At 44.0% G+C, this 20,460-nt stretch overlaps 1 protein-coding gene across 10 annotated transcripts in view; it reads right to left on the bottom strand.

Annotated features, from left to right (window-relative positions):
* PPP6R3 (protein phosphatase 6 regulatory subunit 3) overlaps positions 1-20,460 on the bottom strand; it is a 2,530,957-nt gene that overhangs the window by 987,828 nt on the left and 1,522,669 nt on the right. For all 10 annotated transcript variants that reach the window (XM_069624114.1, XM_069624109.1, XM_069624112.1 and 7 more), the window contains one exon: positions 14,020-14,105. In XM_069624114.1, coding sequence (XP_069480215.1) covers positions 14,020-14,105 — 86 coding nt within the window. The remainder of the gene's footprint in view (positions 1-14,019; positions 14,106-20,460) is intronic.

Here is a 20,460-nt window from a genome sequence, read left to right as displayed (position 1 = left end):
CCTCCCTGAAATTTGAGGAGAACCATCTCCGGTTCCGGAAGCACCTCAAAACCTTCCTCTTCACTTCTGCTTTCTCTCTCCCTCTCCCCTGCTAAATTCTTCACCAAAACTGCACCGATTCTGCAACTGGGCCACTCTCACCGACCTCGGTCCTGGGCCCAGTCACTCTTCACTTGCACTGCCTCCCTGGCAACCCCTGCACTGCGGGACTGTCTCTGTATCCCTACAGCCCCCCCCCCCCCCCCAGCACTTGTCTGCACTTAACTTGCACTTGCCACCAGCTGGCCCTAGTTATTTATTATTTTATTTCTATTCTACTTATTTGTACTGCACTCCCCCCCCTCCCCCTCCACCTTGCACTTGCACTTTTTCCCTTCCCCCTACCCCTGCACTTGCACGGTCTGAATGACACCTGGCCTAGTAGGATCGTTGTCTGTCTTCCCCTTGTTCCCCCCTCCCTGCCTCGTCGCGCCTTGAAACACTTGTGTATAGGCACGTTACAAATGCCTTATCATATCATCATATCAATTCAGGAACCACCGGGACAGTGGCAAGAACTTCTCAACTCCTCTGACGAGCCTTTGTAAAAAAAAAACAGCAGCCTTCTTTACTTTCGGCCAACACGTCTCTGCAGTCAACTGGTTAAACCGAGTCAAGTAAGTATGCAAAGGAGTAGTGCCCTGCTTTAGGCCGAGGAGCTCGAGATCAGTAGCCTATGTCTTGTACCTGGTATAAAAAACCTGGCACATGGCCGTGATTAAGGCATCACAGTCATACAAAAGAGGACTGTTAGATTCCGGCAAAGGGATAGCTCAGGCTCCCGCAGTATTCCCAAGATGAGAAAGAACATAAGCGGCCTTGGTGGTGGAATCCAGGAATGATGCGGGACGACACAGGAAGCGCAACCTGCATTGATTAATAAAAGTCTAATGGATTTGGGATTCTCATATTGAACAGGAGGGGACACTGTCGCGTAAAGAATCCAGGCCCATTCAGATAGCCAAGTGTGTGGAAGTCAAGTCATTCCACAGGTCCGCTACTAATTGTAGCAGAGGCGCCAGCGTGTCCGCGGTGTTCATGGCTTCTAATTCTGTCCTGTACTTACAAAGCAGAGGGCAAGGAATGTCATGTACTTCCGAAGCAGTAGGCAAGTCCTGTGTGGTGCAACCGGTATCCTGGCCTGACAACTTTGTGAACCCTCTATTTGAGGTTCTTCTCCAAGGAGGGCAACCTTTCTTATGAAACGCTGCCATGTCTGTTGCTATGAGACAGAAAATGCTGAGGTTCACATGAAAGAGCAAATACCACAAGGAATATGCCAGGCTGTGGGAAAAAAGAACAGATGGGTAGCACGTATTCTAAACAAGGGTATACGGAGTATAATACTAGGAGGACTATAACCTGGGGAATTCCTGGTCGAGGATTTGAAGATGTGAATGGACGTCTGGTGGAATCGCCCGGTATCTAAGTCAGGAGGATATGAAGGTAGATGTGAAGGACAGAATACAGGGACCAATAATATTATAATGTGCAGGGAACAGGACCTAACCTGGTTGACACGATGAGGGGACCAGAAGCTTTGGATTGGAAGTGAGCCCAAAAGCGGGTTGTACAGAATGTTAGTGAGAGTTAATATGGACCTGCCCCCTGGCAAAATGAGGACGCACTCACGATTAATAGAGACACGCTTTGCGTGAATACTGCATAGCGTTCATGGAAGTCCAGGGCAAAGCGTAGTCTCCTGTCAATCTCACTAAACAAATCCAATACGTGACAATCCCCCGTTGGTACAACGTGAAGTGAACAAATTCCAGGAGTGATACAAATTGGAGGAAAATCCAATCGCAATCCATAAGACGATGCAGGAGTCTGACAACAAATGGGCATAAGAAACAAGGGCAAAGGTAATCCAAATGCAGTCCGTTGACACAGAATCGGGTTCAGACACATTCAGAATAGAAGACACAGTACTGTGTAGTGGATATCTGAGAAGAATGGTCAGGAACGAAAGCCGGGGTCAAATAGGAATACAAGAACACGAAGATAGGAATGTGCCCTGCAAGGCTGCGAGACAGCACCAGGCGCCTCACAGTGCATGCTTATCGCAGCCAAGCCGAAAGCAGACCAACAACCCCCACCCAGCTCACCATGAGTTATGACACCCACAACTGTCCCAGTCCAAGACCCCTGAATTCTGCGATAGTAGGTGACTCCAGAGCACCAAACATAAACCCAATGGTCATAAAAGATTTTAAAGAACACAACCATTCCACCTCATTTAATAATGACAAACTTTTGTAATATGAGGTACAAGGTGGAATAAATTATAGTCCAAAGCGAGGGTGGAAGCCTTGAGAGCGAAGAATGGGATAACTGAATGAGTGAGGAATGTGTGGGTCAGCACAATCTTAAGCCCCTCTTGTGCCAATCCCTGAGCCTTCCAGGTGCACGCCATAATGATTGAGTAGCATTGTTTTGCATAGTAACTAATTGTGAACTCTACCTTGGTTCCCTGCAGATGAGCCCAGCAGATCCCATGTGATTAAAGACAGACAGAGGGGGCTGGGACCAATAGCAGCCTGGTATCCAGTATGGAGAAGGCCGCCCATGTATAGAGTCTCAAAAACAAACCACGCGTGTTTACTACTGTATATGTGTGCGTCGGTGATTACGTTCTTCCTTATAACATTCTGCTTATATCATTTTTTGGCAGAACGTTCTTGAGGAGCAGAGTTCTTTGCTGGCAAACTTATTTTTTGGTGCGATTAAAACGTGTTATCCTTGCAAGAAACTCTTGGCCTTTTTCACTAGCAGGTTGTACGTTTTCTGGCATGAGCATCTGTGGGTGTGCCTTCAGACGTGACCATCATTGTTGCTCATTAGTCAAGGCTAGAGTGGAGAGGGTTAAATGTACTGTTTGCAGCCTATGGCAACCCGTGTAGCAAGCTCTCTTGAAAGCCTATGGATTTAATGTTCGATTCAATTACTGTCTGGGCTGCATAGATGTGGTGCTCAATTTCATTGAGGCTGCCCATTGCTATGCAAACACAGAAGAGAAAAAGAACCGAGTCACCTGTGCTCTTGCGCCTCAGACTTTTGATAGTTGGATCTCTAAATTCTGAAAAATAATGTCTTGGTACACCCTTTAAATTTGAGTTTAGTATTTTGGTTTTATTTCTTAAGTAACAAAACCAAGATGTTGCTTCACATCAAATTAAAACTTTAGAGGGCTTACAAACAAAAGTGTCACAACAGAGACTTCATTCATAGCAATCATGCAGAAACTTGTCATTAATACCAGAACTGGTGAGACATCATGTACTTTAACTACTGTCCAACATTGTTAATAATGTAGATGCAATTATATTGCCAATAATATGGGCTTTTAAACCGAACAATAGCATAATATAACGCATAAGTATAGAGCAAATATTAGCCACTGTATCTCAACAGTCACGATAACAAGGTGCTCAGAGAGTGGTTTAGACCACGCATGTAATCCTTGGCTCTCTTATTGGTGCAGAGAAGGGGTTTGATATTGTGAATTGAAGGCAGGACTGAAGCAAATGAAATCTGGAAAAAATGTTTGGGAAAAAGTAATAGCTATGTAGAATGCCACAGCACATGCAATGGCAAATGGTCAGCGCTCAATATAGATGCGGTCAAAGACAATGGTATCCTCTCGCTTATTATTGCAAGTAAACCCTTACATATTTCTTTAATTTTGTCACAGACCTAGACACCTCGATAGACAATTTCAATTGTAGGTGAATTAGACAAAGTAAACTTAAAGCATTCCAAATAAATTGACATATTTAAGATTGTAGACCAAATCCACTTGTCCAAACTGCCATTCACAAAGGCAGATAAAAAGATCAGATACCTCGGTATTGTATTTACATGAAATCTTAAAGAGATACTCTCAAACTGTTCTTCATTAGATATAGAGATGGACAATTCGAAGAAAATCTGTTGGCAAAACGGAACTTGCTAAAAATGATTCTTCTTCCCTTTGTTCTATATATCCTAAATTATGCCTGGATATACATCTAGTCAACACTACTCAAAAATCTTGGTGTTAGAGGTTGAGGACTGCGACTCAAATAGTGCTTTGACAAATGTATTTTCAAAGAATATGGAATGGTTTATATCTACGTATATGTAATCCTAAAAGATTAAGAATAAATCATGCCTATAGAGTACTGCAGCACCAAACTATTCAGCACATTAAAAAGGAAATTGGTGGGATTGAGGGAGGAACTAGGCGGGCTATCAGAATAGAGATGGGCATGCTAAATGGAGGATATCCCTAAATAGAGCAAATATACACCTAGACGGCTAATGCAGAAAATAATCTACCACCACTTATAATGGACATCAGCAAGAATAAACAAAACCTGGTTAAAACAAGTGGAAAGAGCTATTTCTAAGGGAATGGTTTAGTGTCAGGGAATGATCTGCAAGAGAGATGCAATGTATGTTGTTCAATGACATGTCTAAATTCAGTTTTATTACCAAAACGGATCTATTAACTAAAAAAATATATAATTCTGGCAAAAAGTTACTTATGAGGCACCGGAAAGATACAAAGAGCCTTTCTCCACTTAGGGCTTCACCAGGAGACCTGCAACATCAGGCGGGACATTGCACCCCCACCACATCCAGCAAATTAACAAGATGTATTCTCGACTGCAGCAGGAAAAAGAAAATAATTTGTAAAAACTCTTTCTATTGGTCCCCCCTGCACGGTGGCTCCCTCACAGTCTTTGAATGAGTGTGTGCTTGCGCAGACTTGTATAGCTAAGAATTACAAGATGGTGGACCGGATTCTTAAAGCAACAATCCTGCCTCTGAACAAATTAAAAACCAAGACATATGCTACAGGAGTGGGTGTGGAAGAAGGGGCAATTCAACAAAAAACAAATAAAAGGCAGCACAAATTAAGATACATACATTCGGGCATCAGCTCCCAATACAGGCCCCTAATTGCTCGACCAACCCATGGAACCACTAGAATATAGAATGGATGTCCCAGGAATTGGAGGTGTGCGATTTACTAGAAGATGTTATGGAAAAAGGTTGAGGTGTGGAGGAGAGTGTGTTAGCTGTAGCCTTGCTATTCAGGCAGTCTTTCTACTGTTATCAACTGACTTTGGAAAGCTCTCATATCCAAAGCCACACATGCGTTGCCGGTCACAGAGTGCGTCATGGACTGTGGAGGTGAGTGTGTTTGCTGTGTTTGGCAGGCAGCATGTTTTCCGTGCTCTGGACTTTTGATCTGTACAGAGCCTCCGCTGAATCTGTGTGATCACGCAGACCCGAACTTGGTAAGTTTTTTACTGCCTGCCTGCGATTCTTGTGTCGCATTTATACGATCTGCTGACTCTCCTGATACAGCAGTCTGTTAAAATGGCTGCTTGCAATTGCTGACTTCTGCTTTTGATACATAGCCGTGTGGATGTGTGTTGCGAAGCAGGTTTGGGGGCTATCTGCTGACCACACGCTGTTACTATGGGTACGTGTAGTGCCATGTTAGCCATGGCTGTTGCTGGTTACCAGTCATTTGGTCCAAAACCAAAGGATCGAATGCCATTTGATGGACAGTCAAATGGTCCAAAAAAATAGTCTATTTCTTTTTATGGGCGCCCAATCCCCTGTTTTATTAAAAATATTTTTTAACCAAACAAAACTAAAAAAATATATATAAATAAATAAATAAAAAATTCGACTTTTTTTTCCGACCATTTCACTGCCGATCAAATGGTCATTTGATCTTTTATTTTCGACCATTTGACTGGACACCGCTGTTGCTGCCTCTTTTCTTAATCTGCCCCCCCCCCCAGCTGCTGCCCAGCCGTGCCCGGATGATCCTCAATACGATCTTGGGGGTTCAGGGCTCCCGATTGTTGGTGCTACGAAAGGAGCGGCTCTAGGAGTTACCACTGGGACTAGACCAGTGGAGGGGCCTAAACCCCTATGCAGTATGGCGTGTCCTCCATTCTGTCCGGATGAACGTGCTGCTTTTAACAGCACTATACCAGAATGTTTACAAGTGTTTTGGCTCCAGTCACGGAGCTTGTCCTTTAGCCACAGCCGCCCGAGATCATAACCAAATCTTGTCCATGGAAGACCTATCGCGTTGGAGGTAACAAAAGGAAAGAAAATAGCCAAATCTTCAACTTGCCTAAAATCCCTGACTACTATCTAAAGCTTATGGCTCTGTTTAATCTGCAGCTACGGACTCAACTATGTCTGTAGCATCATGATCTCCGACCCTCTGAACTAGCTTACCAGTCAGAGGCAGAGCCATCTGCATCCATTCCATGTCTGGGTTGCAAGTCTGTATCATGTTTTGGGGGCTGGTAACGTGATCCCGGATTTGCCCCTCACTTCCCTCAATCCTACTCCCCAATTGTGTCCTGCAGCCCTATCCCTAGCGAGGGCACATGGGGATGAAATGGTGGAACCTGCTCCCGTTGTCGCAGTAAGAGACCTAACCGCTCTATCCTCTGTCTCTCTGGGCAGACTTAGCGAATTTACTAGTTCTGCTACTACTACGAATATTATTCTGGATGTGTGCATGCACAGCAAGGTGGTGGTCACAGTGGTTGTCCATCCTTCTACCCCACCATTGGATCTAAATTTGTCTTTTCCACCAGTTGACACTATGAATGACTACTGAATCTGCTGATGTGCAGTAGGACACACATTCACATGATCTGCTTATTAACCCTCACACTACATCTACTCTCTCACGGCATAATAGAGGAAGAAGGAGCAGTTATTCGGTATCAATGTTCAACGCCCTGGAAAATCTGCCGTCTACCCTTCTTGCATGGTTATACTCAACTTTGTCCCATCTTGAGTCTCAGGATATTGCAATGTCTGCCCACGCTGCTGCCCTGAAATCATTGGACCATACTGTTTCGAAATGACTGCCCTTGTAAAAACCTGTGTGCAGCATGATCGTATAAATCTGACCATAACTTGATCTGCCAAATCTGGGTCTCCTAACCAGGCCGCTGCAGCAATATTTCAACCTGTGGCGCCGAAGGAGTTTATTGATGCCACAACAATTAGCAAAGCTAAAGGCCCTGTTCGAAAAAGAAAAGGAAAGTTGTTTGCCAAGCAATGAAATACACCAATAAAAGACCTATCACTTCTAAGCCCGGTCCCATGCAGGCCACGAGTTGTATTATTGGCAGGTTGACTAGCAAGCCTCTCTTGACTTTGGTGGCTAATGTCTCTATTGATATTAACATCTCCAGGATCTCAAGTGTAAACCCTGCATTGACTAATGTGGGCAATATTTCATGTCCTGCAAAACATCTGGGTAGGAATAACTGCTGTTCAGACTTTTTTTTATCTCAGATCCCAATTTGCCTTGGAGTTACCCCTCTGTGGTGCCTGCTAATGTTAGTAAGGCAGCACATAAACCTCTGCCTATTCCAACTACCGCTGGCACCAAGAAAGGGGGAAAGGCTTTAAATATCTTGAAGAATGGAGGGAGGAAATCGAGTTAATGTTTGGGGAAGAACTTCACTCCTGTGTACAATCTAAAACATCTGTTTGCTGATCCTAAGTCAACACTTCCCTCCAATAACTGCAAGGCCCTCGGTTGGCCCTGTGGGTTCATCTGTGGAGAAGCTCACAGGGTCATCTGCCGGGCCAGAAGCAGTGCAAAGTGATGTGAGTTAGTATACAGGCCCCACTGAAAGGGCAATGCTAATTCTGAGTCTTTTCCAGAGCGATCAATCGGATTATTTGAAGCAGGCTCAAATTCTGGAGCGTTTTCATTCAATTATTCTGCTCTGTTCAATATGTAGCAATGACATCAGGACAGTACTTCAATGTGAGGGTGCAGAGTACGTCTCGTCCTTCACATATCCATCAATGGATTTGATGGTTGATTATGCTGTCGCCCACTCACAATGGTTCTTTAAAGCCAGCTATGAATGCAATCCCATGCACTAATATTCTTCCATTAACGCATGGGCGTGGCGGTTGGGCCCAAACCCGTAACCAGTAAACATACCAATGAAACAGTGCCTTTTCTCCCAATGAATGCCCAAGCTGTTTCAAAGCTTCCCCCTGATTCTATTAATATCCCAGTGGGTCGTGGGACATCCAACACAAATATGGGGGTGGCACTGACAATATTCAATGAGAGTGGCTTGCAGGGATGGTGCGGCAGAGAAATCTGAGGCATCCCTAGCCACTCCTGGTTGCTTATAAGTTGGAAAACCAGGGGGAACAGGCATCTGTTTGAGGATGAGTAGTTTGGGAAGGTGGACTGTTTTAGTGTCTTAGCCTTGCAGGAAACGTGGATGATTGATCCACTGGTACTTGACGGGTGGGCAATATTGCACAAGTCGACAGTGAAAGGAAACCTGGGTAGAAAACATTTTGAGGGCTTAAAAACCTCTGTGTTTGACAGGGATTCATTGTGATTCACCCAATATTTTGATTGGTAGACTGTCTGGGATTAACTCACCGGGGGCACAGGATATTTTGCTTATCAATATATATGACCCTCCCTATGCCGCACCACATGGCGCCCTAATGTAAGACCTAGTGGGGTGGCTTGATTCTAAGACCAATGTTATTACCACTATTATGGTTGGGGATTTTAATTCTAGGATCCCCAGTAACCAAGACTCAGAGATTGGGCAGATGGTAACGAATGCCAGTGATCCTAGGTGTGAGTCTAGACTTGACCATAGTTGCTCTAGGGGCTTGAGTTGGGAAACGTTCCTCTACTCACAGGGATACGTGATGGTGAATGGAGCGTGTCCTTCGGACTGTCCACCACAGTTCACGTGGTGTTCCCCCTCTAACTCCAGCATCATTGATTATGCATTTGTGGCCAACTATGCTGCTGTTATTGACAAGGGTATTCAACCTCGCCTAGAGTGAGCACTTTCTTATCTCTGAACTTGGCGTCTCCTAGTGATAAAGATCGCAACACAGGGTCTGTAAGTATTAATAAAGCTATGACTAGAGTGAGCTGGAATCCCACCCGAATTGAGACTGCGCTGGCAATTTCATGCATGGTTTTTCAGGACTTTCCTGCCTATAATCAAGGGGTGAAGCAGTTGTGTCTGGCGACACAATTTGAGGGCTTTACTGCCCAGGTTTTGGCAAGCGTCGCAATGGCCAATAAGGGGAACAAACAGCGGGCCGTTGGGACCTCTCAAGTCTCAGACATTCCTATGACAAAATAATTTGCAACAAAAAAAGATCAGTTTGTGATGAGTTGCAGATATTGTCAAAGGCAGTGATGGATCCCGTGGCTCACGCTACAGGAAGGAGGGAGATTAAGCTCTCCTATTCTAAGTGGATTAGATCCCATAAATATCGGAAAGAATGCCAAAAGTGGCATGATCTGGTGCTGACAGCTGCCAATAATGAAACAAAAACATTCTGGAAGATTGTCAATGGCCAAAATTCTCTCAATTTAGATCTTAATGGTGTCCCCGAGTCCGATTGGATTGTTTACATCACATCCATCTTGGGTAATTCACATCTGAGAATGCGGTTTGTCCCCAGAGAAATAGGGCATTGGCTTTATGAGAAAAACTTGCAGGCGGTTGCAGGACTATTTGGCACCAGTAGATCATCCCGTAATCAAGGGCCAGATGAAATCTAATCTAATCATTAAGGCAGCTATCCCCCTCTGGGCTAGGGTCCTCCACCATCTGTTTAGGTGTATCTCTATAAACCAGGTCCTCCCCTGCTCCTGGCATGATAGCATCATGGTTCCTGTGCATAAGAAGGGTGCCCGAACTGATCCGTGCAAATACTGCCTATTGGCCATGTTGGACGTTTTGTCCAAGTTCTTTGCGCTTATCTTGTATCTATTGTAGAACAGGCACGGATGATTTGCAAGCGACCTATATATGCTGCGTTGTGGATTATAGTACTGCCTTTGACACGGTGGACCGTGCCAGGTTGTGGGGGAAGCTAGATGGTTGAGCGTTTCCCTCTGGCCTATTAAAGATGAATATGCTTCTGCGTGTTGAGACCCGTGTCAAATTAAGGTTGGAGGGAGACCGGGGAACATCAGCTTGGATTTCAACTGAAGTAGGTTTGAAGCAGGGTTGTCTCCTGGCTCTGATCCTCTTCAACCTATATCTTTCTGACATGGGATTAGCAATGGCGGATCCAAAGTGCCTTCCTCGGAAGCTGGGCCATACAGTGGTTCTATTGATGGGCTATGCATATGACATTGTTGTCTTGGACCTGAAGCCAAGTGGACTCCAAACCCCCTTGGATAACCTTGGCTCCTACCTGGCTTTGAACTCCCTGAAGGTGAATATCAATAAAACCAAGATCATGATTTTTGAAACCTGTCGTAGACATGAAGCGAGAGTGGGCTGGTACCGGAGGGGTGTTGCTATTGAGGTAGTGAGCCAGTATGCCTATCTGGGTATTATCCTTGAAGCAGGTCCAAGAGGCACATCTCACTTGAGCGGTCTTAAGGTACGCACGGCTCAAATTGTTGGAGCAATATGCTCTTTTGCATTCCGAGGTGGAGGCTACTCAGTGGGGACCTTGCTTAAACTATTCATTGCAAAGGATGTGCCTATCCTCTGCTACTTAGCAGGGGTCTGGGATCTGGTCACACTGGGGGACATCACTAAGATCGAGATCAAGCTCCTACGGCGTCTTCTAAGATTACAATCTTGTCCCGGCAGAGATCGCCTTGGAATTTTATCTCACTATGAATCAAAAGTGCATCATATTGAGCAGCTTGATGCTATACTGGAGACTTGCACATGCCGAGAGCAATACCCTGATGGGGGTCCTGTTTAATGCCATCGCCACCAAGGATGTTTACATGAAAAATGAATCCTGGAAAAGATGGAGTCTGGTTGATCAGTGGGCTTGGAGTGCCCGCGAGGGCTTATTGATGCTAGGTGCTAATAAATTCAAGAATGTAATGAGGGGGAAACTAGTCTAAATTAAGCGTGAGCAAATGATTGTCACTTTGGCCGCTAAATCTATGGCTGATGGCTTCTACCCATATATACTTGAAAGACAGTGGATCCCTTTACATATATGCAAGTTCCTGTGGAATTCTATTGTGTGGGACTACCTTCGCCTCAAATTTAATGCAATGAATACGCTTGAAATTGTTGGTCCGTGGTCCAAAATCCCCAGGCGGGGCAGAGGCTGTCAGTTTTGTGGTAATGAAGAGGTGCAGACAGTACAACATCTTTTGTCAAATTGCGATGCACTTGGTGAGCTACGCAGAAAGGCCCTCAGGGCATATGGGTTGGAACCGCTCCATCCCTCGGCTGGTTTATGGGGCCTATTTATGTCTGCCACCCATGAGGGACTCATGGTTTTTCTCACCAAATTGTGGAGAGAGGTACATGGCATAATTCAAATGCTGGAAGTTTGATTGTACTGATATTTTAGGTTTTGATATTTAGATGTTATGTTGCCTTTGAGATATTTTTCTTTGGAAGGGTTCTTGTATTTTATAATCGTACTATGATGCAATGTGTCAAAAGTTATTCATTAACTGTATGATACAATAAAATAAAAAAACATTTTTTAAAAAAGGTCGAAGAGAGATGGTGATTCTGGGGTGAGGCTGTGGAAGCAGTTTGGAGAGACATCAGCTGGAGCAGAGGAGGCTGGAGAAAAGAGGCAGAGAAAAACCATCACAAGGTGGTAGGACGATGAAATCTGTAGTAGGAGGGACACCAGGAGTTTTGGGATCCAGGAGAAAATACAAAGGCTAGCAAATTAGTAGCTAGTGAGAACAAGAAGGAACGAGAGTGCATATATAGCCAAAAGTGACAGGGTAGGGTGAGGCCCCAATCAGAAGGGGTTAAACCCATGATGAGGTAGAGGAACAAGCTCATGGGGAGGAGGATAAGGCTAAAAGAGCAGTCTTGAACATAAAGTAGAAAGTAAGACCTGTGGAAAGGGAGGCGATAAGGCACTCTCAAGATCCTCTGTGGGAAGTAGGACAAGCAAACCCAAAGGTCTCCATCACAAAGTCAAATAGCAACTCCAACTGTACCTGCCACATGTAGGAGAGATACAGTGATATGTACAGGCCATACAAGAAGATTGGCTGGTATCCCACCATAAACAGAAAATAAGAGGACTGCTGAGAGAGAATTCTATAGACTGACTGATATATAGGAGCATTAAAGTATTGGCAGCTTTATAAGGAGACCTTCAAGAGTGCAAACCATTTATTATTTCTGAATCAGGACTTTGGTAATGCCAGAAACTCCAGCAGAAAGGGAAAGAGTGGAAAATAAAGTGAGTGGAAGAGGGAGAAGAGAAATGAGAAAGAGAAAAGAGTCTTCGTTTGATCATATTTCCAATGAATATAGAAGGAGAAACCATCCTGACCGTTCTAGGGAGGGAGTATATTTTTAGTGGACTGTTCATTTTGAGTAAGCAGTTTGAAGGACTTTTGGGGAAGCCTGAAAGGGCCAGCATACAACCAACTTAATAGAGGGAAGTTTAGGTTACAGTGCTATTCATGTCACTGAATTATTTGGTTGTCTGCACAGCGATTAACAGGAGTCTGAATAAAAATGTCTTCCGCCTTTTACACCTGGGTATGATATAGTCTCTTTATCAATGTCCATGATATAACCATTTAAAAGGAAAGCAGTATATTGTGATTTCTTGTATAAAACTATTAAAAGATTAAAGAAACAGGTTTCACATTGTCAGTATTTTTCATGACCTTAAATTTGGTTTCTAATTAAAACCATCAAATACACAATTACATTTGTTCTTCGCAGTGAAAACAATATTAACATTCTAACGCATAATACATTTCACGGACCAAAATTCAGACTTGATGTGCAGAAGCAAAAATGAACACCTGCACCCATTAAGCAGGAGCTTAATGGGATTCTAGTGAATCAGGATGCAGCAAGAAGTGCGCTGCCAGTCTAACTTCCAAATGAGAGTGCAACTATACTTTTCTGACCATTATCTATGACCCATTATCCTTTAGAAGTCTTCTAAATGTGTCCTTATGTGCCTTTTGTCTTTTATAAATTAATTTCACGAAAGTATTTCTATATGGCAGCAGGTGTGATGGGGATCGAAAAAAACTCCTGGTTAGCCGTTGGTGTGAAATGAGCAAGGTTTTTCTAAGGTACAAGCAGTTGCTAAATAGGTGCTTGTAGCCCAGAAGAGACTAGGTAACGTCAAAGCATTTGCATGTCCTTCGTAATCGGTCACCTCAGCTATTGACACATTGGCACAATATTTTTACCATTACCCAGGTCTTTTCAATTAAGGTAAATATGTGATTAATAATGTCAATTAAACAATTCAACAGTGTCACTTTGAAGAATATAAATATTTTTCTTTTGCAATCAATGTTCTTCACTTTTTTCAAAAATGACAGGTATTTTGTGCCTCATAGGCAACACAGGTGTACTTTTTTTGATTAAATTGAACCATAATTTTCCAAAATTAATGTTACTAATTTTCCCATATTAAATGGTTTCTCCTGTGAATCATGAGAAAAAACATTTTGTCACCCTGGAGCAATAAAGGTTTCCAATGTTCCCTGCTTTATTCCAGGGAGTTGATTTGTAGTCATGTATTTCTTTAGTAGCCATTATAGTACCAAGTCTTCAAAATGTTGCAACTTTTCTATTATCCCCATTCTAAAAGCTTTTGGGACAGTATTGCTCCCTCACAATTAAAGCAATTACCCGGGCTAATTGTTACTTTAGCTATTTGTCACTGGTATAGCTCTCCCTTTGGAAAAACAAGTCTGTGGGAAACCGACAAATATAACGTTGCAAAAGGGGGCTTTTTTTAGAAAGCATCATAAGGAAACCGATATCTAAATGTTAACTAAGGAATCATTTTAACTACACATCTTAAGTTAAGACAAAATCAATATTGTGAAAAGATGTAAAATCATGATATACTATATTTTTCTTATATAACCTGCACATATTGCCAACATCCCACATGTTTTTTTTTTAAATAAATGCCCACTCATTTAAAAAAAGTTACCAGGTCCACAGTGTTCTTCTTGTTGGTTTCGCCTAAAGGACCTGTGCAAAAAGTCTCCCATCGCTCCAGGGTTTCATCTGGCAGTTCTTTTGTGTGCAAAAGGCAAAATATAATAGAAATGTTAATCGAGAATAGGATTCAAATGTTCTCTTGAAAATAACTATACAGCATAAGAATGTTTGCATTACCTCAGTCTCTTGTCAGTCTTTAGTACGAATTGACTAATCACCAGAAGTCAGGCTAATTTGCACAAACAACACGAACTCTTCGCTTTCCTCCTGCTGAGTATATAGCCCTCAGGTTCACAGTTCCCATTGAGCTTAATCATGGTACTCTGCTGTGCTGTTTATTTCGTAAACAACTGCTTAATCAGCCCATTAGTCTGACGGCAGATAAACGCCAGCAGGGGATTAAAGTCCTACCAGGTTTGGAGAGTATTTAAAGGTAAGTATCCAGCTCCCTGCCTTTTTCCCTCTAATACATGGAAGAAGCGCTCTAGGAAGCACATTAAAGAAAAAACTCAAAAACCACAAATGTAAGCTCTGTTAATGTCGGCTAGAAGCAGAGATCCTCCATAGGCCTTTTGTTACTTACAGATAATGCCTAGATATAGCAGGCATTTCATGGTGAAGTAATCTCTGGTAGATCAGCTATAGTGTATAGAGGGTGATATACAGTCTTGTTGAGCAGAACATATAATTAAAAGGTCAGATGCATGACTTGACATAAGATAACAGTATATAAAGAAATATTAATTTTTTCCCTCCACCTCTCTGCACATCCACAAGGTGTGTGTGCTTGTTACAGGTTCCCACAGCGACAGGCAATATTGTCTGGGTAGTGAAGTGTGTGGTGGCAGAGGTAGGTTGAGACAATCCAGACTGAACATTCTATCAACAAAATTCATGTAGCTCAAGCTCTGGATAGGTCTTGCTTGGGAATTAGATTTTGTTTCTGATCTCTAAGATAACCTGGCAAACAAGCATATTATTAATTGGCCAATGAGCGGGACCATGTAATTTTACCGTTTGATGGAGGTATGGGTCAGTCTTCCTTTACCCGAAAGTAATACTTTCTTCTTTCCCACATTGTGAGTTTTTACTAACTGAATCAGGAAGGAAAGGGGAATTTGAAAATAATGTGACCGTATAACTACACAAAACTACTTTAAAGAAATGAAAGTCTCTCAGGAATTAAGGACTGCTAGCATTAAGAGATCGATAGCTCTCGGCTCTTTCTAAGAAATATTTCTTGGGTGCTTTATTTTGACTTATTGGTGAAGGTAGCAACAAAGGAAACCTTTTATAGTTTACCTTAACTAAGTGCTGCATTTCATTACAGGTGCTGACTATTAATTTAATAACACAACAAAAGCAAACAAACCAGTTTAAAAAGCTACGCAAATTCTACAGAACATAAGAGTTATTAAAGTTACTCACCGTAGGGATTAGAGTACTCCCAGTCCTTAGTCCCCTTTCCTACATACTTGTGGTTGTCCCCCAACATGGCGACGGTACCGGGACCTTTTGGCAGTGAAAAATTAAGCTTCCCCTTTAAATTTAGTATAGCAAGTGGGAAAGCCCCGTGACCGAGGCACCGCCCTTTGGCACCTCAGTCCACTTTTTAACACAGATACCTGGCTACACTTAATATATTAGCCCCTGAGGGGGAAGGTGGGTGGGTACGTATGGAGGAAACAGGACTAAGGACTTTGAATAGTCTAGTCACTATGGTGACTAACTAATTACTCATACATCCCATCCCCTTTCCTCCATCCATGTGGGTGATTCCACCGAACAAGACCATAGGTTGGAGCGAGCTGTAATCACCTGCCTCATATCTAGGACGAAGCAAAAAGGTTCTTCAGGACAGAACTCTGCCTTGTGCCTGGAGCTGGTATCCAGGGAATAGTGCTTACAGAAGGCAGACTGAGTGGCCCAAGTAGCTGCCTTGTTGAGGACATCCCAAGAACCATGCCTTTGAAACACGACAGCCGTGGCATTAGCCCTGACCGCATGGGCATAAATCCCCTCAGGAACGGGTTTTCCCATGGTCTTATAAACCTCTGCGAAGGCCTGGACCATCCAGCCGGCGATAGAAGCTTGGGAAGCCTGGGTGCCAGGAGACAAGCCGGAAGGTAATGAACAATGCCTCAGACGTCCTGAAGGATTTAGTCCGTGAAATATATAACTTGAGGACTCCCTTAAGGTCCAAAGAATGTAGAGCCCCTTCTGCCTCTGACTGAGGGTCCAATGGCCGCCATTTAGGTGCAGTAGGAATGAACCTGGACGCCAGACCGAGCCAGATGTGTGGAGAATGCCAGCACATCGTCCAGGGAGCAGGAGATGGGGTCCAGTCGCATGTCTCGAGCACAGTGGCAAAACCTGTTCCACTTGCTCTTATACTGGGATCGAGCAGACTGCCTCCAGTATGATGTCCCAGTTGTCATCCGAAAATTTAGCATGCTGCAATCTCAGCTGGTCAAGAACCAGGTCGCTAGGGCCAGCCTGGCTGGGTATGGGTACTCTACTGCCCCACACTGCTGCGTCAGGGAGACCCTGCTGGGGATCGGAAGATGGAGGCCCCTGGGAGCACAAACTTGTCATTATCGGCCTCGAAAACGTCGATGTCGTCGACGGCTTCGAACGTGGCGTCGAAAACAAAGGCGGAGGCCTCGAAGACCTCGACAGAATTGGAATTCTACTCGACAATCTCGAAGCCATCGAAGTCGAGGACCTGGGGATAGTCACTGAGTGTGTCGTAACCGTGACTTTTCTTGGCGTCGACGCCGGTGTCTAAGCTGGCGTTGAGTCGACAGACCCGTGTGTCGAAGGTCCCTTCGACAACGGCGTCGAAGACACCGACCTCGGCGTCGACGGAACCCTCGTCGACGGCACCTTCGAGGAAAGTTTGGAGGTCATAGTCCTACTCGAGGGTTCGAGACGCGCTCGAGAGGTTTCCTTCGCCGGGTACTGCGACTCGCGGCGTTTTTGACCTTCGGGTCTTTCGACCAGAGCATCGCTCTCGGCAGTCTTCGAGTGGGTCGAGGCCGCTTTCTGGAAGACGCTCATCATATTTTTGCGGAATTCCTCCCATTCTGCCCGGGAACTATGTTTCGTGGGGCAAGGGATTCTTTTTGGCGAAACAGAGGAAGAGGAAGACGGAGAAGGGGATCTTCGACGTCTCCTCTTCGAGTGCTTCGATCTCGAGTGATGGGGCCCACTCCGAGACCTGGAGCGCGAATGGTGACGAGGAGACGAGTGTCTCGACTTCGTCGACGAAGAAGAAGCTTTAAAAGTCTTACCTTTCTCCAGCTTCCCCCTACGCTCCTTCAGGGCCTTAGCTGTCATGGACATACAGTCCTCGCACTCCGAACAATGGTGTTCAGCTCCCAAACACCACAGACAAACTATGTGAGGGTAAGTCAACAACATCTTTTTCCCACAATCTCGGCATTTCTTGAAGCCGGATCGAGGAGTTGTCGGTTCCGACGAGGGAGCCATCGAGTACGGATCGAATGACTCGAGGTAAGTAGGATTAATCTGACTAAGAACTGAGCAACGGTATTCCGAGGCACTGAGTAAGCGCGGAAAAACGGAACTGAGCAACGGACGCTGCGCGCGGCCTTTATAGGCAGGATGACGTCGACACGGCGGCTGTCGAGGGACATCGACTCGGAGGACGTCGACGCGCAGCGCCCTCTAAAGAGAAAAAGTTTTCCGAGGCCAGCAGAGATATCTAAAATGAGGAATACGTCGGAGGACACAATCCCTTTGAAATACAGGTTTAAAGTGAAAGTAAAAAAAAAAAATCTTTTAGCACAGATTCCCAGCCTGACAGGGAATATTCATGAGCATGTGAATCAATGCCAGACCCCATGCTGGAGAAGCCAAGTTTCCTTACCAAAAAAATACCAACTTTCTTTATATTGGAAACCTTTTCCCTGTAACAAAATACATAAAATATATCTACTCTTCAGGCTCAATCAAATCCACACTAGACAAAGGACCAAAAGCTGGGTAATATCAATTAACGAGATCACTCTTTTATGCCGTTTTTGTTAACTACAAACTCTACAACATTGGGTGCTAGACTGTCAGGCACATATCAACATTAGAAGTTCTGCATTTCACAAAGAACTGGACAGTTTTAATTCAGACTATTCAACGAAACTGCTATGGTCAAGGTTAATGTGGGGCAAAAATATATTTTGAATTATTGCCGTTGGTTGCTTTTTAAATGTTTTATCATCGACTGTGTGAATCTACATTTTTATCTATGATTTTCTTTGGATTCATCTAGAATGTAAAGTTGTTTTTTTCTTTTCTCGATTTGTGTAAGGTTTTATGTAAACCGTGTCAGAAAAGTACAAAAAATCCACTCTAGTGCATATGCATTGTTGAAATGTTCTTTCCAGGTTGGGGGATGTGTTACAAGGGGGATTTAACAATGCAATGTTTGGATTGGCATCAAGGAAGGGGGATAGGTTATTCTATCAAAATATACACCAGATATTGTATTGATGTTGTACAAGGTCAGAGATAATTGCTTAAAAAACAGTGGGTACGAGTCCAGTGCAATGGGAACCCTAATAAAGGTGGGGGGAGGCGTTTGTGGAAATGCCCCAATTAAAATATTAAGCTGGATGGTCAATCAAATTAAAAGGCATAAGGACCTGCCATATTTAGGTAATATGCCGCAAGAAACTTATGCTTTGGCCTATATGGGTTGAGTCCTACACCAATTATTCCATGCATTCTTGCCAAGCATTCATTTTGATACATAAATGGAAAGTTTAAACTTTTGGTAGCAAGTGTAGACCCTGATGGGGCATGATACTACAAGGGATGCTTCTGAGACAGGAAGTGATGCAATTGTAGGTCAAGAAAGGAGGCGAGGATTATGCTTTCCTTTCTTTAATTCTGCAACTCATAGCATTTCACATATTAAACTTTGAACTGAACACATTTTTGCTTTGGTTTGTTTCTCTCCAATCAAACGAAAAGGGAAAAAGGTTCAAGAGTTTTCTGAGTTTCTGATAAACTACAAATCCCCATAGGTCACCAGACCCGAGTAGTCCTGAAGCCTTCTGTATCCACCTATCAGAGCCCAGGACCCTCCATGTGCTGCTTCCTGCCTGGGCCCCTTCCTCTTTCTTTTTGCTGCAGCTCACAGATACGTTCAATAGATTTTCTCCGTACATATTTAATACAATGACATGGTGTGAAGTTTTCCTCAGAATAGTACTGAAATATGACATTACTATAATTGGGTTCCTCATATTGAGTCTGTTAAGCATATTTTTGATGCATATTGCGGCAGCGTAATACGCTGGTCGTCTTGGAAGTCAGTGGCTCCCAGAGCCACGGCACGCATTTCCTTTATGTTTTCAGCACAGAGTGTAAATTATTGCCGTCGCCCCACTGCAAGGCGTTTTGTTATTACTGAGGGTCGGAAACGGAGCTGTGAGCGAACACGCTCACCCTATGCAGCCGGACCCGCCCTCTTAGTGTGGGAAGCTAGGACCCGAGGACGCTAGGACTCCCAGCAACCCTCAGATATTCCTCTAATGCTCCAATCGAGCATACAGCGTACTTCTACATATGATATGATATTTTATTTATATTGCGCTCATACACAGGTGTTTTAAATCACTTATCCGACTATGTAACACCTCAAACAGTCACCAAACGATTACAGCATCGCAGAGGGCTGGGCAGAAAACAAGCGCTCCGCAATAGAAAGAGTAATCATTTATTATTTTCTTTAAAAAAAAAATATATATTTTAAAACGAGTATTTGTGCACTCGCTGATAGTCCTTAACAGCTTGCTTTGGTTCAAGTACCCGAGGTGCACCATGGTAGAGTACAAGTGCACAAGGGCATCTCAGAGCACCTCCATAGAATGGAGTGAGGAGGAGTGGATGGAGGAGCACGCAGTGGGGAACAAGGACCTATCCCGGTTTCAAAAAAGTCCTAGGAGACACTTTCTATAGCTGTGTCTCAAGGGGTGCAGCCTCTCACACAGCGCCTAGAAGCCTGGGAAGCTTTACTAGCCAAGCAAAAAGAGGGGCAAGAAACCTCCGGGAAGAGACTGGCAGACAGCCCAGATGAAGGACCATCAGCCAGACAACCCGCTACAGGTGTTTACCAAGAGGGGTGTAAAAAGGCTTGGAAGTGGCCATCCTTTCGGCCCCCAAGCCAGAAAGAAGGGGCTAACGCAGTGCCCCAAGAAGAGGTTGATCTGGTCAGCAGGCTCAAGACAGCCTTCTTGCTGAAGTTGACAGTGCCACACCCACGAGCCCCTTCCCAAGGGGTGACTAATTTAGGGTAACACGACAGCGGTTATTATATAATATAATATATATTATTATAGAAGGAGGAGGAAACCTCACACCAACGACCCTGCCCTGGAAGAACCAGAGCTAGAAGACGATAATA

Source organism: Ambystoma mexicanum, chromosome 11 (assembly GCF_040938575.1).
Source record: "Ambystoma mexicanum isolate Mex_15411 chromosome 11, UKY_AmexF1_1, whole genome shotgun sequence".
NCBI classification, from domain to species: domain Eukaryota; kingdom Metazoa; phylum Chordata; class Amphibia; order Caudata; family Ambystomatidae; genus Ambystoma; species Ambystoma mexicanum.
The sequence above is the reverse complement of the archived record's forward strand: the minus strand, read 5'-3'. Positions and strand labels throughout refer to the sequence as shown.